The sequence below is a fragment of the Gorilla gorilla genome, chromosome 8, assembly GCF_029281585.2.
Source record: "Gorilla gorilla gorilla isolate KB3781 chromosome 8, NHGRI_mGorGor1-v2.1_pri, whole genome shotgun sequence".
In the NCBI taxonomy this organism is placed as follows: Eukaryota; Metazoa; Chordata; class Mammalia; order Primates; family Hominidae; genus Gorilla; species Gorilla gorilla.
In genome coordinates this window covers 72,012,174-72,030,027 of record NC_073232.2, presented here as the reverse complement: position 1 = coordinate 72,030,027, position 17,854 = coordinate 72,012,174, and the positions used below count along the sequence as shown (strand labels likewise).

The 17,854-nt window shown below is 48.6% G+C and overlaps 1 protein-coding gene across 3 annotated transcripts in view; it reads left to right on the top strand.

Annotated features, from left to right (window-relative positions):
- The first annotated feature begins 10,449 nt into the window (after window positions 1-10,449).
- Window positions 10,450-17,854, top strand: part of ZNF487 (zinc finger protein 487) — a 46,375-nt gene continuing 38,970 nt past the window's right edge. Inside the window, exon 1 of one of the 3 annotated variants that reach the window (XM_055352258.2) lies at window positions 10,450-10,745. In XM_055352258.2, the coding sequence (XP_055208233.2) occupies window positions 10,731-10,745 (15 nt within the window). In that variant the 5' untranslated portion in view covers window positions 10,450-10,730. Of the gene's footprint in view, window positions 10,853-17,854 lie in introns of all 3 variants that reach the window. The other 2 variants (XM_063710136.1, XM_063710137.1) reach the window with 2 other exon arrangements.

Below are 17,854 nucleotides of genomic sequence, written 5' to 3'. Positions count from 1 at the left end.
ATTAGCCGGGCGTGGTGGTGCTTGCCTGTAATCCCAGCTACTCAGGAGGCTGAGGCAGGGGAATCGCTTGAACCCAGGAGACAGAGGTTGCAGTGAGCCGAGATGGTGCCATTGCACTCCAGCCTGGGCAACCTGAGTGAGACCCTGCCTCAAAAAAAAAAAAAAAAAAAAAAACGGCCGGGCACGGTGGCTTACGCCTGTAATCTCACCACTTTGGGAGGCCAAGGCAGGTGGATCACCTGAGGTCAGGAGTTTAAGACTAGCCTAACCAACATGGTGAAACTCTGTCTCTACTAAAAATACAAAAATTAGCCAGGTGTGGTGGCGGGCGCCTGTAATCCCAGCTACTTGGGAGGCTGAGGCAAAAGAATCGCTTGAACCCGGGAGGTGGAGGAGGTTGCAGTGAGCTGAGATCATGCCATTGCACTCCAGCCTGGACGGCAGCCTGAGACTATCTCAAAAAAAAAAGAAAAGAAAAGAAAAAGAAAATACATGTGGGCCGGGCATGGTGGCTGACGCCTGTAATCCCAGCATTTTGGGAGGCCGACATGGGCCTATCACTTGAATTCAGTAGTTTGAAACCAGCCTGGCCAACCAATAGTGAAACCCTGTCTCTAATAAAAATTTAAAAATAAGCCAGGCATGGTGTTGCATGCCTGGAGTCCCAGTTACTTGGGAGGCTGAGGCAGGAGAATCACTAGAACCCAGCAGGGAGGCTGAGGGAGCAGAATCACTAGAATCCAGGAGGCGGAGGTTGCAGTGGGCTGAAATCACGCCACTGCACTCCAGCTTGGGTGACAGAGGAGACTGTCTCAAAAAAAAAAAAAAAAAGAAACCAAAACCAAAAAAACCACAAAATACATGTGAACATGTGTTCACTTCAGCAGCATATATAGTAAGATTAAAATGCACATGAACTCTTACAGAAAAAATATTTCTGGTAGTCAGCAAATACTGAAAATTTATTGAGCTCTGTGCCTGATGGTATAGAAGGTAAGAAGAATTAAACTGTTCTGTCCTTGCTTTTATTTATTTTTTAACGTGTTGGATACCAGCATCCTTGCTTTTTTTTTTTTTTGGACAGAGTCTCGCTCTATCGCCCGGGCTGGAGTGCAGTGGCGCGACGTTGGCTCATTGCAACCTCCGCCTCCTGGGTTCATGTGATTCTTCTGACTCAGCCTCCTGAGTAGCTGGGATTACAGGAGTGCACCACCATGACCAGCTAATTTTTTATATTTTTAGTAGAGACAGGGGTTCACCATGCTGGCCAGGCTGGTCTCAAACTCCTGACCTCGTGATCTGCCCACCTCGGCCTTCCAAAGTGCTGGGATTACAGGCGTGAGCCACCGCGCCTGGCCAGCATCCTTGCTTTTTAGAGCGCTTACTGCCAAGCTGAGGGATAAGTCAGATATTATACGTTTTCAGAAAAGAAGACATATGCAGGAGCTGCATGTAATTGGAAACAAACAGAATATTTGAGAATTGAAAAGTTTGATTAAATCACACAGCAATGAAATATAAAGACTAATATAAAAATAGCACATTTCCAATCAATCCTTATCTGAAATAAATGTATATTGTGCACCTGTTAGGAACCCTATACTGTACTAAAAACTAAATTAAAACCAACCACATTAAGCCCTTGAGGCAAAGTCAGAACAAACCCTCCTGATGCCTATGGAGCAGCGGTCCTTCACCCTCTGTTTCAGATATCAAGTCCCTGTGCTGTTCATAAATGAGACAACCTTACAATAAGCTGCTTTCAATTCATAGACGTTGGGTCAATGCCTTTGGCGTGAAGTCATCCATGTTAGGGTACAATTTCATGAGTCGACAAACGGAGTTAGAGTAAGCTCCCTATGCCTCCATTCTGAGAAATTTTGCATCCACAGAGTAAAAGTGGATGGATAGCATATTAGGAGGCTGCATTTTTCTTCTATACTTTTTTTTTTTTAGACAGAGTCTCACTCTGTTGCCTAGCCTGGAGTGCAGTGATGCAATGTTGGATCACTGTAACCTCTGCCTCCTGGGTTCAAGCGATTCTACTGCCGCAGCCTCCTGAGTAGCTGGGATTACAGGCATGTGCCACCACGCCTGGCTAATTTTTGTATTTTTAGTAAAGTTGGGGTTTCACCATGTTGGCCAGGCTGGTCTCGAACTCCTGACCTCAGGTGATCCACTCACCTCAGCCTCCCAGAGTGTTGGGATTACAGGCATGAGCCACTGTGCCTGGCCTCTTCTATACATATTAGTAAAACTCCCACAGCATACCGCAGCATATTGTGAAATAACAGAATAATAAGCAAGGCTTGTCAGATAAAGGGGTTCCAACCCTTCAGGGTAAGTCAAGAAAGGCAGTACCTTAGCACACAGACTGAGCAACAGGTCAGGTTTAAGATAGGACTTCCATTGTTCTGTCTCAGACTAGAGCTCATTGTATGATACAGGGGCCATTTAGCCATGAAATGTTGTTGAGCACCTGAAATGTGGTTAGTTTGGCCAGGCGCGGTGGCTCACGCCTATAATCCCAGCACTTTGGGAGGCCAAGGCTGGCGGATGACATGATCAGGTGATCGAGACCATCCTGGCTAACATGGTGAAACCATGTCTTTACTAAAAATACAAAAAATTAGCCAGGCATGGTGTCACGCACCTGTAGTCCCAGCTACTCGGGAGGCTGAGGCCGGAGAATCACTTGAACCCGGGAGGCAGAGGTTGCAGTGAGCTGAGATCGCACCACTGCACTCCAGCCTGGGTGACAGAGCGAGATTCTGTCTCGAAAAAAAAAAGGAAATGTGGTTAGTGCCACTGAGAGGCTGACTTTTTATTGTATTGTATTGTATTGTATTATTTTTTGAGCCAGGGTCTTGCTTTGTCTGTAATCCCAGCACTTTGGAAGGCTGGGGTGGGTGGATCACCTGAGGTTGGGAGTTCGAGACCAGCTTGGTCAACATGGTGAAACCCCGTCTCTATTACAAATACAAAAATGAGCCAGGTGTGGTGGCGTGTGCCTGTAATCCCAGCTACTAGGGAGCCTGAGGCAGGAGAATTGCTTGAACCCAGGAGGCAGAGGTTGCAGTGAGCCAAGATGGTGCCACTGCACTCCAGCCTGAGCAACACAGCAAGACTCCGTCTCAGAAGGAAAAACAACAACAACTCCACTGTATGTATATACCACACTTTGTTCATCCATTCATCTAACCAGTGGACACTTGACTCACCTCTATCTTTTGACTATTGTAAATAATGCTGCTATGAAGATGAACATACAATATCTGAGTTTCTGCTTTGAATTCTTTTGCATATAGACCCAAAAGTGGTATTGCTGGATCGTATGTATGGTAATTCTATTTTGTTTCCTGAGGATCTGCCAGAACTGTTTTCCATAGTAGCTGTACCATTTTACATTTCTATCAACAGTACATAGAGCTGACATTTCTTCATGTCCTTGCCTTAAATTTAAAAACAAATACTCATTCAGTTATTAGAAGAATTTTTTTTTTTTCTTTTGAGACAAGAGTTTTGCTCTTGTTGCCCAGGCTGGAGTGCAATGGCATGATCTCGGCTCACTGCAACCTCTGCCTCATGGGTTCAAGTGATTCTCCTGCCTCAGCTTCCTTAGTAGCTGGGATTACAGGTGCCCACCACCACGCCCAGCTAATTTTTTGTATTTTTAATAGAGACAAGGTTTCACTATGTTGGCCAGGCTGGTCTCGAACTCCTGACCTCAGGCGATCCACCTGCCTCGGCCTCCCAAAGTGCTGGGATTACAAGCATGAGCCACTGCGCCCGGCCTAGAAGACTTTTAAGTATGTTTAGAACAACTTGGGTATGTGAATCTACTTTTTCAACTATTATTTTATTTTATTTTTGAGATGGAGTGTTGCTTTGTCGCCAGGCTGGAGTGCAGTGGCCTGATCTTGGCTCACTGCAATCTCCACCTCCAAGGTTCAAGCGATTATCCTGCCTCACCTTCCTGAGTAGCTGGGACTACAGGCACCCACCACCATGTCCAGCTAATTTTTGTATTTTTAGTAGAGACGGGGTTTCACCATATTGGCCAGGAAGGTCTCAATCTCTTGACCTCGTGATCTGCCCGCTTCGGCCTCCCAAAGTGCTGGGATTACAGGCTTGAGCCACTGCACCCGGCGTCAACTATTATTTTTATGGATTCTAAATAAAAATTAAGTATACCCAGGAAAATATAGCATATGCATTGAGATGTGCTGTAATACCAGGTTTCAAAGACAATACAGAAAAAAAGAATGTCAAATATCTCATGGATAACTTTATTAATCACATGTGAAATATAATATTTTGGATATATTGAATCAAATAAAATATTAACATTAATTTCACCTGTTTCTTTTTACTTTTATAAATGCAGCTAGTAGCATTTTTTTTTTTTTTTTGAGACAGAGTCCTGCTCTGTCGCCCAGGCTAGAGTGCAGTGGCGCGATCTCGGCTCACCACAACCTCCGCCTCCTGGGTTCAAGCAATTCTCCTGCCCCAGCCTATGGAGTAGCTGGGATTACAGGCATGCGCCACCATGCCTGGCTAATTTTATATTTTTAGTAGAGACAGGGTTTCTCCATGTCAGTCAGGCTAGTCTTGAACTCCTGACCTCAGAGGATCCACCCACCTCTGCCTCCTACAGTGCTGGGATTACAGGCGTGAACCACTGTGCCTGGCTGGCTTATGTATTTCTATATTCTATTCTACAGCACTGCCACAGAGGTAGTCTCCACTCATACCACATAATTATGAAAGCCATCAGATTCTGGAAGACAGACTCCAAGTTGCAATTGCTGTAAGTCAAGTAATCCCTCTTCTCCCTCTTGTCTGCCCTTAACATGCACATTCATTTTCCTTTTATTACTGGATTCCCTGAATGGAAACATTTGTCCACTATTACTGCAGAAGGCTGGGCTGTCCCATGGTGACTGTCTGGTGTCCAGGCTTGAGTACCCTATTTTCTGTTTTGTTGGTTGTCCTGTACAGTGTTGATTAATTTCTGTGTCTGGGGAAGTCTAGGAGTAGGGGATGGGGCTGGGTGATGCTGACAACACCAAGAAAAGCTCAGGAGATGTGTCAATGTGTTTGCAGAGTCTAAAGAGATACCTTCCTTCCTTCTCTTTTGATTTGACAATGCCGCCTTACCAAAACTTTTCCTGTTCCTCCTGCAGATTTGTGGTTTTTATTTTTTATAGAGACAGGGTCCCACTGTGTTGCCCAGGCTGGTCTCAAAACTCCTGGGCTTAATTGATCCTCCTGCCTCAGCCTCCCAAAGTGCTAGGATTATAGGTGTAAGCCACCACACTCAGCCACATTTGGGGTTTTAAATTTAATTTTATATTTATTTTAATTAATTATTTTGAGATAGAGTCTTACCCTGTTGCCCAGGCTGTAGTGCAGTGGCATGATCATGGCTCACTGTAGCCTCAACGTCCTGGGCTCAGGTGATCTTTCCACCTCAGCCTCCTGAGTAGCTGGGACCACCAGCACTTGCTACCACACCTAGCTAATTTTTTTGTATGTTTTCTGTAGAGACGGGTTTTAGCCATGTTCCCAGCCTGTTTTAGCTTATTAAAGAAAAAATTTTTTTTTTTTGAGACGGAGTTTTGCTCTTGTTGCCCAGGCTGGAGTGCAGTGTTGTGATCTCAGCAATTCTCTGCCTCAGCTTCTCGATTAGCTGGGATTACAGGCGCCTGCCACCACACCAGGATAATTTTTGTATTTTTTGTAGAGACAGGGTTTCACCATCTTGGCCAGGCTGGTCTTGAACTCCTGACCTCATGATCCACCTGCCTCAGCCTCCCAAAGTGCTGGGATTACAGGCGTGAGCCACCGCACCCGGCCTAAAATTTTTTTTTTTAGAGACAGGGTCTCACTACGTTGCTTAGGCTGGTCTTAAAGTTCCAGGCTCAAGTGATTCTCTCACCACAGCCTCCTGAGTAGCTGGGATTACACACATCAGCCCCTGTGCCTGGCTACATCTGTGGTTCTTTTTTTTTTTTTTTTGAGATGGGGCCTCCCTATGTTGCAATGGCACGATCTCAGCTCACTGCAACATCTGCCTCCCAAGTTCAAGCGATTCTCTCACCTCTGCCTCCCCAGTAGCTGGGACTATAGGCTTGCGCCACTACGCCCAGCTAATTTTTTTTTTTTTTTTTTTTGAGACAGAGTCTCGCACTGTCTCCCAGGCAGTGGCGTGATCTCGGTTCGCTGCAACCTCTGCCTCCCAGGTTCAAGCGACTTTCCCGCCTCAGCCTGCCGAGTAGCTGGGATTACAGGTGCCTGCCACCATGCCTGGCTAATTTTTTTTTGTTTTTTGAGGCGGAGTCTTGCTGTGTTGCCCAGGCTGGAGTGCAGTGGCGCAATCTCGGCTCACTGCAAGCTCCGCCTCCTGGGTTCACGCCATTCTCCTGCCTCAGCCTCCCGAGTAGCACTTTGGGAGGCCGAGGTGGGCAGATCACCTGAGGTCAGGAGTTTGAGACTAACCTGGAGAACATGGCAAAACCCCATCTCTACTAAAAATAAAAAAATTAGCCGGGTGCAGTGGCTCGCGTCTGTAATCCCAGCACTTTGGGAGGCCAAAGCAGGCAGATCACTTAAGCTCAGGAGTTCAAGACCAGCCTAGGCAACATGGTGAAACCTTGTCTCTACTAAAAATGCAAAAATGAGCCAGGTGTGGTGGCGTGCACCTGTAGTCCCAGCTACTTGGGAGGATGAGGCAGGAGAATCGCTTGAACCTGGGAGGCAGAGGTTGCAGTGAGTCAAGATCACGCCCCAGCACTCTAGCCTGGACAACAGAGCAAGACTCAGTGTCCAAAAAAAAAAAAAAAAAAAAAAGAAATGTTTGTTTTGGCCAGATGCAGTGGCTCACAGCTGTAATCCCAGCACTTTGGGAGGCCGATGCAGGAGGAGGATCACTTGAGCCCAGGAGTTAGAGACCAGCCTAGGTAACATAGCAAGTCTGTGTCTCTCCAAAAAAATTTAAAAATCAGCTGGGTGTGGCTAGGAACGGTGGCTCAATCCTGTAATCCCAGCACTTTGGGAGGCCAAGAAGGACAGATCATGAGGTCAGGAGTTTGAGACCAGTCTGGCCAACATAGTGAAACCCCCTCTCTACTAAAAACACAAAAAGTTAGCCGGGTGTGGTGGTGTGCGCCTGTAATCCCAACTACTCCGGAGGCTGAAGCAGGAGAATCGCGTGAACCTGGGAGGTGGAGATTGCAGTGAGCTGAGATCGCACCATTGCACTCCAGCCCGGGAGACAGTGCGAGACACCATCTCAAAAAAAAAAAAAAAAAAAAAATCAGCTGGGTGTGGTGGTGACCCCCTGTCGTCCCAGTTACCGGGAGGCTGAGAGGCTGAGGTGGGAAGATTGCTTGAGCTGTCAAGGCTGCAGCGAGCTGAGATCCTGCCACTGCACTCCTGGCTAGGGGATGGTGCAAGACCCTGTCTCAAAGAGTTAAAAAAAAAAAAAGAAAGAAAAATTTATTTTGATTTCTCATTAGAGTATAGGCTCTGAAGTTTCATTTGTGCATATGAGTTACGTATCCTTCATATATAAATATAAGTGTATCTGTATTTGCCGTGTCTACCAGACTACAAAAGGCATACATATGGTGGAATGATGATTTGCTATTTCAGTGAATGCATATATTCGTCACTGTGAACTAGTTATTATTTGGGGCTGTTAGTTGCTGCAATGAGACATCACACCTCTGAAACCATGGGGTGTCTTAGGAGGCTTGTTAGAGGGCTTGTTATACCATTTGGACTTGTGGCTGGTGATTTTGGGGAGGGTCCAAGGACAGGGGTGTGTTTTGGATTGGTGTTGTACTAACAGGGGCAACTCAAAGATTATTATTATTATTATTATTATTTTTGAGATGGAGTCTCGCTTTTTCACCCAGGCCGGAGTGCAGTGGCGCGATCTCGGCTCACTGCAGGCTCCGCCCCGCGGGGTTCACGCCATTCTCCTGCCTCAGCCTCCCGAGTAGCTGGGACTACAGGCGCCCGCCACCTCGCCCGGCTAATTTTTTGTATTTTTAGCAGAGACGGGGTTTCACCGTGTTAGCCAGGATGGTCTCGATCTCCTGACCTCGTGATCCGCCTGCCTCGGCCTCCCAAAGTGCTGGGATTACAGGCGTGAGCCACCGCGCCCGGCCACTCAAAAGATTATTTTAACAATTTTAGGTGGGGCGCGGTGGCTCACGCCTGTAATCCCAGCACTCTGGGAGGCCGAGGCAGGCGATCACTTGAGGTCAGGAGTTTGAGACCAGCCTGGCCAACCTGGTGAAACCCCATCTCTACTAGGTGGCAGGTGCCTGTAATCCCAGCTATTCGAGAGGCTGAGGCAGGAGAATTGCTTGAACCTGGGAGGCAGAGGTTGCAGTGAGCCGAAATTGTGCTACTTCACTCCAGCCTGGGCGACAGAGCAAGACTCCTTCCCAAAGAAAAAAAAAAATTTTTTTTTTTAAAATCCAGAAAGCAGGAGGAATAGAGAGGAGCTAAAGCTGTCATTGGAGAAAAAGCAGTAATTACTCATGCTAGCTGAAGAAGGGATGTTTATTCTTCTGTGTGTGTGGTTGCGCAGTGCCAGTTTTTATTTATGCAGGCAAGATCACTGATCGGAATTATTTTCTCCTTCCCTCAGTCACAGAAAGAACTCGTCTGATACCAATTTTCTGTGAACCTGTTTATGTTCATCAAGTCATCAAGTAATCCAGGCCAGCTACCGTGGGTCTCAGGGCTTTTTTTTTTTTTTTTTTTTTTTTTTTGGACAGAGTCTCGCTCTTGTTGCCCAGGCTGGAGTGCAATGGCGAGATCTCGGCTCACAGCAACCTCTGCCTCCCGGGTGCAAGCTATTCTCCTGCCTCAGCCTCCAGAGTAACTGGGATCACAGGCATGTGCCACCACACCCAGCTAATTTTGAATTTTTAGTAGAGATGGAGTTTCACCATGTAGGCCAGACTGATCTTAAACTCCTGATCTCAGGTGATCCACCCGCCTTGGCCTCCCAATGTGTTAGGATTAGAGGCGTAAGCCACCACGCCCGGGCTTTTTATTTTTTTTCTTAATAATGCTGCACCTAATCACATTTAGGTAGCAGGCAAAAGAATATTGCTTAGCTGCTTTGCTACAGAAATGACAACTCTTGGGCAGGGGCGCGGTGGTTCACGCCTGTAATCCTACCACTTTGGGAGGCCGAGGCCAGTGGATCACCTGAGGTCAAGAGTTCGACACCAGGCCGGGCGCGGTGGCTCATGCCTGTAATCCCAGCACTTTGGGAGGCCGAGACGAGCGGATCACGAGGTCAGGAGATCAAGACCAACCTGGCTAACACGGTGAAACCCCGTCTCTACTAAAAATACAAAAAATTAGCCGGGCGTGGTGGCGGGCGCCTGTAGTCCCAGCTACTCGGGAGGCTGAGGCAGGAAAATGGCGTGAACCTGGGAGGCGGAGCTTGCAGTGAGCTGAGATCGCGCCACTGCACTCCATCCTGGGTGACAGAGCGAGACTCCCTCTCAAAAAAAAAAAAAAAAAAAAAGAGTTCGACACCAGCCTGGCCAAAATGGTGAAACCCCATCTCTACTAAAAACAAAAAAATTAACCGGGCGTGGTGGCGGACGACTGTAATCCCAGCTACTCGGGAGCCTGAGGTAGGAGAATCACTTGAACTCGGGAGGCGGAGGTTGCAGTGAGCCAAGATCGCGCCACTGCACTCCAGCCTGGGCAACAAGAGCGAAACCCCGTCTCCAAAAAAAAAAAAAAAAAGGACAACTTTTGATCCCTGAGGCTGCTAATTCCAACTGTGTGCATCTGCTTAACAAATACCTCCGCACCCAGGCCTGGGAAGTTGGCTGCTTTGTGTACAGCAAATACGGCAGGCCTGATGTAGCAGAACTCTGACGAAAACGAACTGGACTCGTATTTCTCCTGCAGCGAAGGTCACGCTGCTGACAGCCTCTGCCTTGCACTTTGTCCCTGGGAAGGAGGCCTGTGGCCAGTCCTACCTCCTGGAAAGCCGGGGTGCGTCAGAGGACCTGATGCGCAGCGGGGACCCCATCCTCTCCGTGTCTCCCCAAGAGCCGGCGGCAGAGGCTGCCTGCGCTCCTTAAGCTAGGTCAGTTCCCTGGCCCACAGTTCTAGTTCTCCGGCCCACAGTTCTAGTTCTCCGGCCCACAGTTCTAGTTCTCCGGCCCGCAGTTCTCGTTCTCCTAACATCCTCCGCAGAAAACGACCTTCATTTTTTCCTCTTGCGCCAGTCTTGAAGCGGGGCGTCCTTTGGGCTCACGTTGCGGCGCCCAGCGGCCTCAAGCGTCAGCTGCCTCCAGGGCCTCAGGGGCAGTGGCTGGGGCCTGCCCTCCAGCGCCCGGGGTCCTCGGCCCAGCCCTGCTCCGAGCGCGTCACAATGGCGTCGCGGCCCCGCCCCCGGACGCCCAGCCGCGGTCCCAGCGTCCTTCGGTTTCGTGGGGAAGCCGGACTGCGCCGTGTCTTCCTGAAGAAGGTTGGGGTGAGAGTCCGGCCAGCGGACAAGAGGGCAGCTGGTAGCAGGGTGGGATGCCCGTGTCATAGGGCCGAGCCCCCGCTAGGCACGCGGGAGCAGCAGGGCTTCCGGAAGCGCAGGGAGCGCTGGACTGGCGGGCGCCCGGGATTCGCGCAGGCCCCGCCCCTCGGAGGCCCCGCCCAGGGAGCGCTGCGGCAGTTTCCATGGTGAGATGGTCAACAAGCCTGTAAGTTCCTCAGCTACGACTACCAGATACCTCGGGTTCCTCCCTCCTCCGAGAGACCGCCGAGGTGCGGGCTGGGAGAGAGGGAGCGTGGAGCCTCCGAGGCCGAGGTGAGGGGCGGCCGGCGGGCAGGGGCCAAGTCTGAGGTCGAGGGCCGCACACCCAGGATCGAGCGGGGACTAGGCCCGCTGGGGGTGGGGACCGTGGGGCTGGGATTTGGGATCAGGGCGAGTCGTGGCAGAGAGAACCCAGAGGATCTTTGACCCCAGTGCGGCAGCGGCCAGCCCATCCTAGAGAAGCGAGACAAGGGCAACCAGAAGGAACCGAGTCTGAGGAAGCGCTTCCTCTGGGCAGGGATATTGGGAGAGTCCTGGACGAGTGACCCTGAACCTAGGAGGCATGAGAGGTCTACACACACTTGCAAGGATACCTTCATGATTGTTGAGTTGTGGTGAGAAAAGAGGCTCTTTTTAGTTTATTTTTTAAGGCAGTACATTCACATCCTTAAGAGTCAGAAACTTGGCACAAGGCCTTATTACTCAAAACTCCCTTTTCCCACTTCCTTCTGAGGAAATAGTTGCAAATCTTTGAACTTTTTTCCTCCGGAAATTTTCTTTTTTTCTCTTACATCGGCAGCTCTTCACTGTGTTCTTCCTTCATTAGCTTTACTAAGTTTGTATTCTTTGGTTGGAAATATTTATTTATTTATTTATAAATAGAAACAGGGGTATCACTATGTTGCTCAGGCTGGTCTTGAACTCCTGGGCTCAAGTGATTCTCCTGCTTTAGCTTCCCAAAGTGCGGGGATTACAGGCTGAACCACCGCCTCCCACCGAAATATTTCTTCATTGATTTCCTTTGCCTCCTAGTGTTACTTTTCTGCTGTGTGTGTAACAGCCATTTGTTTTTTCTTTCTCCTTTCTGGTAATATCCTTAAATACATTTTGCACTAATTCCTTTTGAAACCTCATCATGGAGAGAACTTGAATTTAGCAGATTAGGGGTGAGTGCAGGCTTTTGTCTTAGGTTCCATATATATATATTTTTTGAGATGGAGTCTCCCTCTGTCGCCCAGGCTGGAGTGCAGTGGCGTGATTTTGGCTCACTGAAACCTCCACCTCCTGGCTTCAAGCAATTCTCCTGCCTCAGCCTCCCAAGTGACTAGGGTTACAGGCACGTGCCACCACACCCGGCTAATTTTTTTATTTTTAGTAGAGACAGGGTTTTGCCTTGTTGGCCAGGCTGGTCTCGAATTATTGACCTCAGGTGATCCACCCGCCTCAGCCCCCCAAAGTGCTGGGATTACAGGCGTGAGCCACTGCACCCAGCCCCCATATATTAAGAAATATACCCTTGTGTGTTGTTGGTAAGAATGTAAAATGGTACAGCAGCTATGGAAAACAGTATGGCAGTTCCTCAAAAAATTAACAAATAGAATTGCCATATGATCCAGCAGTACCACTTCTGGGTCTGAATCCAAGAGAAATGAAAGCAGGGACTCAGTTACTTGTACAGTCATGTTCATAGCAGCATTATTTGCAATAGTCAAAAGGGAGAGGTAACCCCAGTGTCCATTGATAGATGGATAAACAAAATGTGTCATATACAATAGAATATCATTCAGCCTTAGGAAGAAAATCTTGGCTGGATGCAGCGGCTCATGCTGGTAATCCCAGCACTTTGGGAGGCCAAGGTGGGAGGATTGCTTGAGTCCAGGAGTTCCAGACCAGCCTGGGCAACATAGTGAGATCCTGTTTCCACAAAAAATAAAATGAAATAAAGAATACAAAAATTAGCTGGGCAGGCCGGGTGCGGTGTCTCACGCCTGTAGTCCCAGCACTTTGGGAGGTCGAGGTGGGTGGATCAGAAGGTCAGGAGTTCGAGACCAGCCTGGCCAATATGGTGAAACCTTGTCTCTACTAAAAGTACAAAAAAATTAGCCGGGCATGGTGGCACATGCCTGTAATCCCAGCTACTTGAGAGGCTGAGGCAGAAGAATTGCTTGAATCCGGGAGGCAGAGGTTGCAGTGAGCCGAGATCACGCCACTGCACTCCAGCCTGGGTGACAGAACGAGATTCCGTCTCAAAAAAAAATTAGCTGGGTACTGTGGCATGTGCCTGTAGTCCTAGCTACTCTGGAAGCTGAAGTCGGAGGATTACATGTGCCTAGGAGGTTGAGGCTTCAGTGAGCCATGATTGCACTGCTGTACTCCACCCTGAGTGACAGAGCAAGACTCCATCTCTTCAAAAAATAAAAATAAGATGGCCGGGTGCGGTGGCTAACGCCTGTAATCCCAGCACTTGGGGAGGCCGAGGAGGGCAGATCACCTAAGGTCAGGAGTTCAAGACCAGCCTGGCCAACATGGTGAAACCCTGTCTCTACTAAAAATACAAAAATTAGCTGGGCATGGTGGTGGGCGCCTGTAATCCCAGCTACTCAGGAAGCTGAGGCAGGGAGAATTGCTTGAACCTGGGAGGCAGAGGTTGCAGTGAGCCGAGATGGCACCACTACATTCTAGCCTGGGTGACAGAGTGAGACTCCATCTCAAAAATAAATAAATAAATAAATAAATAAATAAGTGAAAATAAAAAAGAAAATGTTGTCATATGCTACAACATGGATGAATGTTGACGATATTATGTTAAGTGAAGTAAACCAGTAATGGACAAATAATGTATGATCCCCACTTATATGAGAATCTGAAGTAGTCAAATTCATGTAAACAGAAAAGTAGAATGGTGGTTGCTAGAGGCTGCGGTAAGGAGGAATGGGAAGTTGTTTAATGGGTACAGAGTTTCAGATTTGCAAGATGAAAATGTTCTAGAGATCTGTTTCACAACAATGTGAATCTACTTAAGACTGAACTGTACACTTTAAAAAGGTTAATTGGTAAGTTTTGTTTTATATATATATATATACATATATATATATATTTTTTTTTTTTTTTGAGACGAAGTTTCACTCGTGTTGCCCAGGCTGGAGTGCAGTGGAGAGATCTCAGCTAACTGCAGCCTCTGCCTGCCCGGCTCAAGCAATTCTCCTGCCTCAGCCTCCCGAGTAGCTAGGATTACAGGTGCCCGCCACCATGCCCGGCTAATTTTTTATATTTTTAGTAGAGACGGGCTTTTGGCATGTTGGCCAGGCTGATCTCAAACTCCTGGCCTCAGGTAATACACCCGCCTCGGCCTCCCAAAGTGCTGGGATTACAGGTGTGAACCACTGTGCCCTGCCTATGTATTTAATCAAAGGAGTTTAAGGACGGGCACAGTGGCTCACACCTATAATCCCAGCACTTTGGGAGTCCGAAGTGGTAGGATCACCTGAGATCAGCAGTTTGAGACCAGCCTGTTCAACATGGTGAAACCCTATCTGTATCAAAAAATAAAAAATTAGCCCGGCATGGTAATGCTTACCTGTAGTCCCAGCTACTTGGGAGGCTGATGTGGGAGAATCTCTTGAATCTGGGAGGCAGAGGCAGCAGTGAGCTGAGATTGCGCCACTGCACTCCAGCCTGGGCAACAGAGTGAGACTCTGTCTCAAAAAAAAAAAAAAGAAAAAAAGAAACAGAAGACTATCCTCATATTTGTGGTCCTTTGTGTAGTTCCGCCTCATGGCTCCCTCCTTTGCCCTAGGGTAACCACTGTCTTCAACTTTATGCTTGTCACTTAACTTGCTTTTCTTTATAATTTGACTAAAATTGTTTGTATCCCAAAAAAAGACATATTGAGTAGTTTTGCATAACCTTGGACTTTTTTTTTGTTGTTTGTTTTTGAGAGAGTCACTCTGTTGCCTAGGCTGGAGTGCAGTTGTGTGATCATAGTTCACTGTAGCCTCGATCTTCCTGGCTCCAGAGATCCTCCCACCTTAGCCTCCCAAGTAGCTAGGACCACAGGTAAATGCTACCACACCTGTTTAAATTTTTTTTTTTTTTTTTTTTTTTGGTGGAGACAGGGTCTCCCTGTATTGCCCAGGCTGGTCTTGAACTCCTGGGCTTAAGCAATCCTTCCACCTCAGCCTCTCAAAGTGCAGGTATTACAGGCATGAGCCAGGCTGCTTTCAAACTCCTAACCTCAAGTGATCCACTTGGCTTGGCCTCCCAAAGTGCTGGGATTATAGACATGAGCCACCGCACCAGACCGGTTTGCCTTTTTTTTTTTTTTTTTTTTTGAGACGGAGTCTCACTCCTTCGCCCAGGCTGGAGTGCAGTGGCACGATCTCGGCTCACTGCAACTTCCGCCTCCCAGGTTCAAGCAATTCTCCTGTCTCAGCCTCCCGACTAGCTGGGACTACAGACACCTGCCACCGTGCCCGGCTAATTTTTTGTATTTTTAGTAGAGACGGGGTTTCACCTTGTTGGTCAGGTTGGTCTCGAACTCCTGACCTCAGGTGATCCACCCACCTCGGCCTCCTAAAGTTCTGGGATTACAGGCATGAGCCACTGCGCCTGGCCAATTTTTGTAGAGACAGGGTTTTGCCATGTTGCCCCGGCTAGTCAGGGTCTCACTCTGTCACCCAGGCGGGAGTTGCAGTGGTGCGATCTCGGCTCACTGCAACCTCTGCCTCCTGGGTTCAAGTGATTCTCCTGCCTCAGCCTCCTGAGTACCTTGGATTATAGGTGCATGCCACTGTGCTTGGCTAATTTTTGTATTTCTAGTTGAGACGGGGTTTCACCATGTTGGCCAGGCATGTCTTGAACTCCTGACCTCAAGTGATCCACCCGCGTTGGCCTCCCAAAGTTCTGGGATTACAGGCATGAGCCACCATGCCCAGCCTTCCCCTGTCTTTACATATAAATTTTAGAATAAGGTTGTTTATAAAATATCTTGCCGTGGTTGGCCATGTAGGCTTATGCCTGTAATCTGAGTGCTTTGGGAGGTAGAGGCGGGAAAATCAAAGTCAGGAGTTCAAGACCAGTCTGGCCAATGTAGCTAACCCTGTCTGTACGAAAAAAAATTTTAAATTTAGCTGGATGTGATGGCACATGCCTGTACTGTAGTCCTAGCTACTTGGGACACTGCGGTGTAAGGTTTGCTTGAGCTCAGACGTTTGAGGTTATAGTGAGCTATGGTACCACCACTACACTGTACCCTAGCCTGGTCTACAGAGGGAGACCCTGTCTCTAAAACAACAACAACAACAACAACAACAACAACAAAAAACAAAGAAAAAAACTCTTGCTGTGAATTTGATAGGAAAAATGTTCAATTTATATATTGTTTTGGAATTTTGGAGAGCACTGACATCTTTATTATATTGAGTCTTTTAATCCATTAACATAGTACGTCTCTTCATTTGCTTAGATTTTCCTGAATTTATTTATTTATTTATTTATTTTTTTGAGACGGAGTTTCACTCTGTCACCCAGGCTGGAGTGCAGTGGCATGATCTCGGCTCACTGCAACCTCCACCCTCCGGGTTCAAATGATTCTCCTTCCTCAGCCTCCTGAGTAGCTGGGACTACAGGCGCCTGCCACTGCGCCTGGCTAATTTTTTGTATTTTTAGTAGAGATGGGGTTTCACCATCTTGGCCAGGCTGGTCTTGAACTCCTGACCTCGTGATCCACCCGCCTTAGCCTCCCAAAGTGCTGGGATTACAGGCGTGAGACACCACACCCAGCCCTGGATTTATTTTATAAGCATTTTGTAGTATTCAAGGTACAAGTTGGGTTCAGCATACAAGTCTGATATGTGTTTGTTAGATTTATAGCTAAGTGTGCTTGCTTCGACAGCACATATACTAAAATTGGAATGATACAGAGATTAGCAATTTAAAGTATTTTTTAAATTTATAGCTTAGTAATTTTTTCAATTATTACAAATGGTATTTTATTTTTAATTTAATTTAGGTGTCCATGTTTTATTGCTAATATATAGAAATACAGTTGATTTTTTAGTTGAGCTTATGTTCTTTTTTTTTTGCTTTATTTTTATTTTTTTTTTATTTTTTATTTTTTTTTATTTTTTATTTTTTATTGATCATTCTTGGGTGTTTCTCGGAGAGGGGGATTTGGCAGGGTTACAGGACAATAGTGGAGGGAAGGTCAGCAGTTAAACAAGTGAACAAAGTTCTCTGGTTTTCCTAGGCAGAGGACCCTGCGGCCTTCCGCAGTGTTTGTGTCCCTGGGTACTTGAGATTAGGGAGTGGTGATGACTCTTAAGGAGCATGCTGCCTTCAAGCATCTGTTTAACAAAGCACATCTTGCACCGCCCTTAATCCATTCAACCCTGAGTGTATACAGCACATGTTTCAGAGAGCACAGGGTTGGGGGTAGGGTCACAGATCAACAGGATCCCAAGGCAGAAGAATTTTTTCTTAGTACAGAGAAAAGTCTCCCATGTCTACCTCCCTCCACACAGACGCGGCAACCATCCGACCTCTCAATCCTTTCCCCACCTTTCCCCCTCCTTCCACTCCACAAAACCGCCATCGTCATCATGGCCCGCTGTCAATGAGCTGCTGGGCACACCTCCCAGACGGGGCGGTGGCCGGGCAGAGGGGCTCCTCACCTCCCAGCAGGGGCGGCCGGGCAGAGGTACCCCCCACCTCCCGGACGGGGCGGCTGGCCGGGCAGGGGGCTGACCCCCTCCACCTCCCTCCTGGACGGGGCGGCTGGCCGGGCAGAGGGGCTCCTCACTTCCCAGTAGGGGCGGCCGGGCAGAGGCGCCCCTCACCTCCCAGACCGGGCGGCCGGCCAGGCGGGGGGCTAACCCCCCCACCTCCCTCCCGGACGGGGCGGCTGGCCGGGCGGGGGGCTGACCCCCCCCCACCTCCCTTCCGGACGGGGCGGCTGGCCGGGCGGGGGGCTGGCCCCCCCACCTCCCTCCCAGACGGGGCGGCTGGCTGGGCAGAGGGGCTCCTCACTTCCCAGTAGGGGCGGCCGGGCAGAGGCGCCCCTCACCTCCTGGACAGGGCGGCTGGCCGGGCGGGGGGCTGACCCTCCCACCTCCCTCCCGGACGAGGTGGCTGCTGGGCGGAGACGCTCCTCACTTCCCAGATGGGGTGGCTGCTGGGCGGAGGGGCTCCTCACTTCTCGGACGGGGCGGCTGCCGGGCGGAGGGGCTCCTCACTTCTCAGACGGGGCGGTTGCCAGGCAGAGGGTCTCCTCACTTC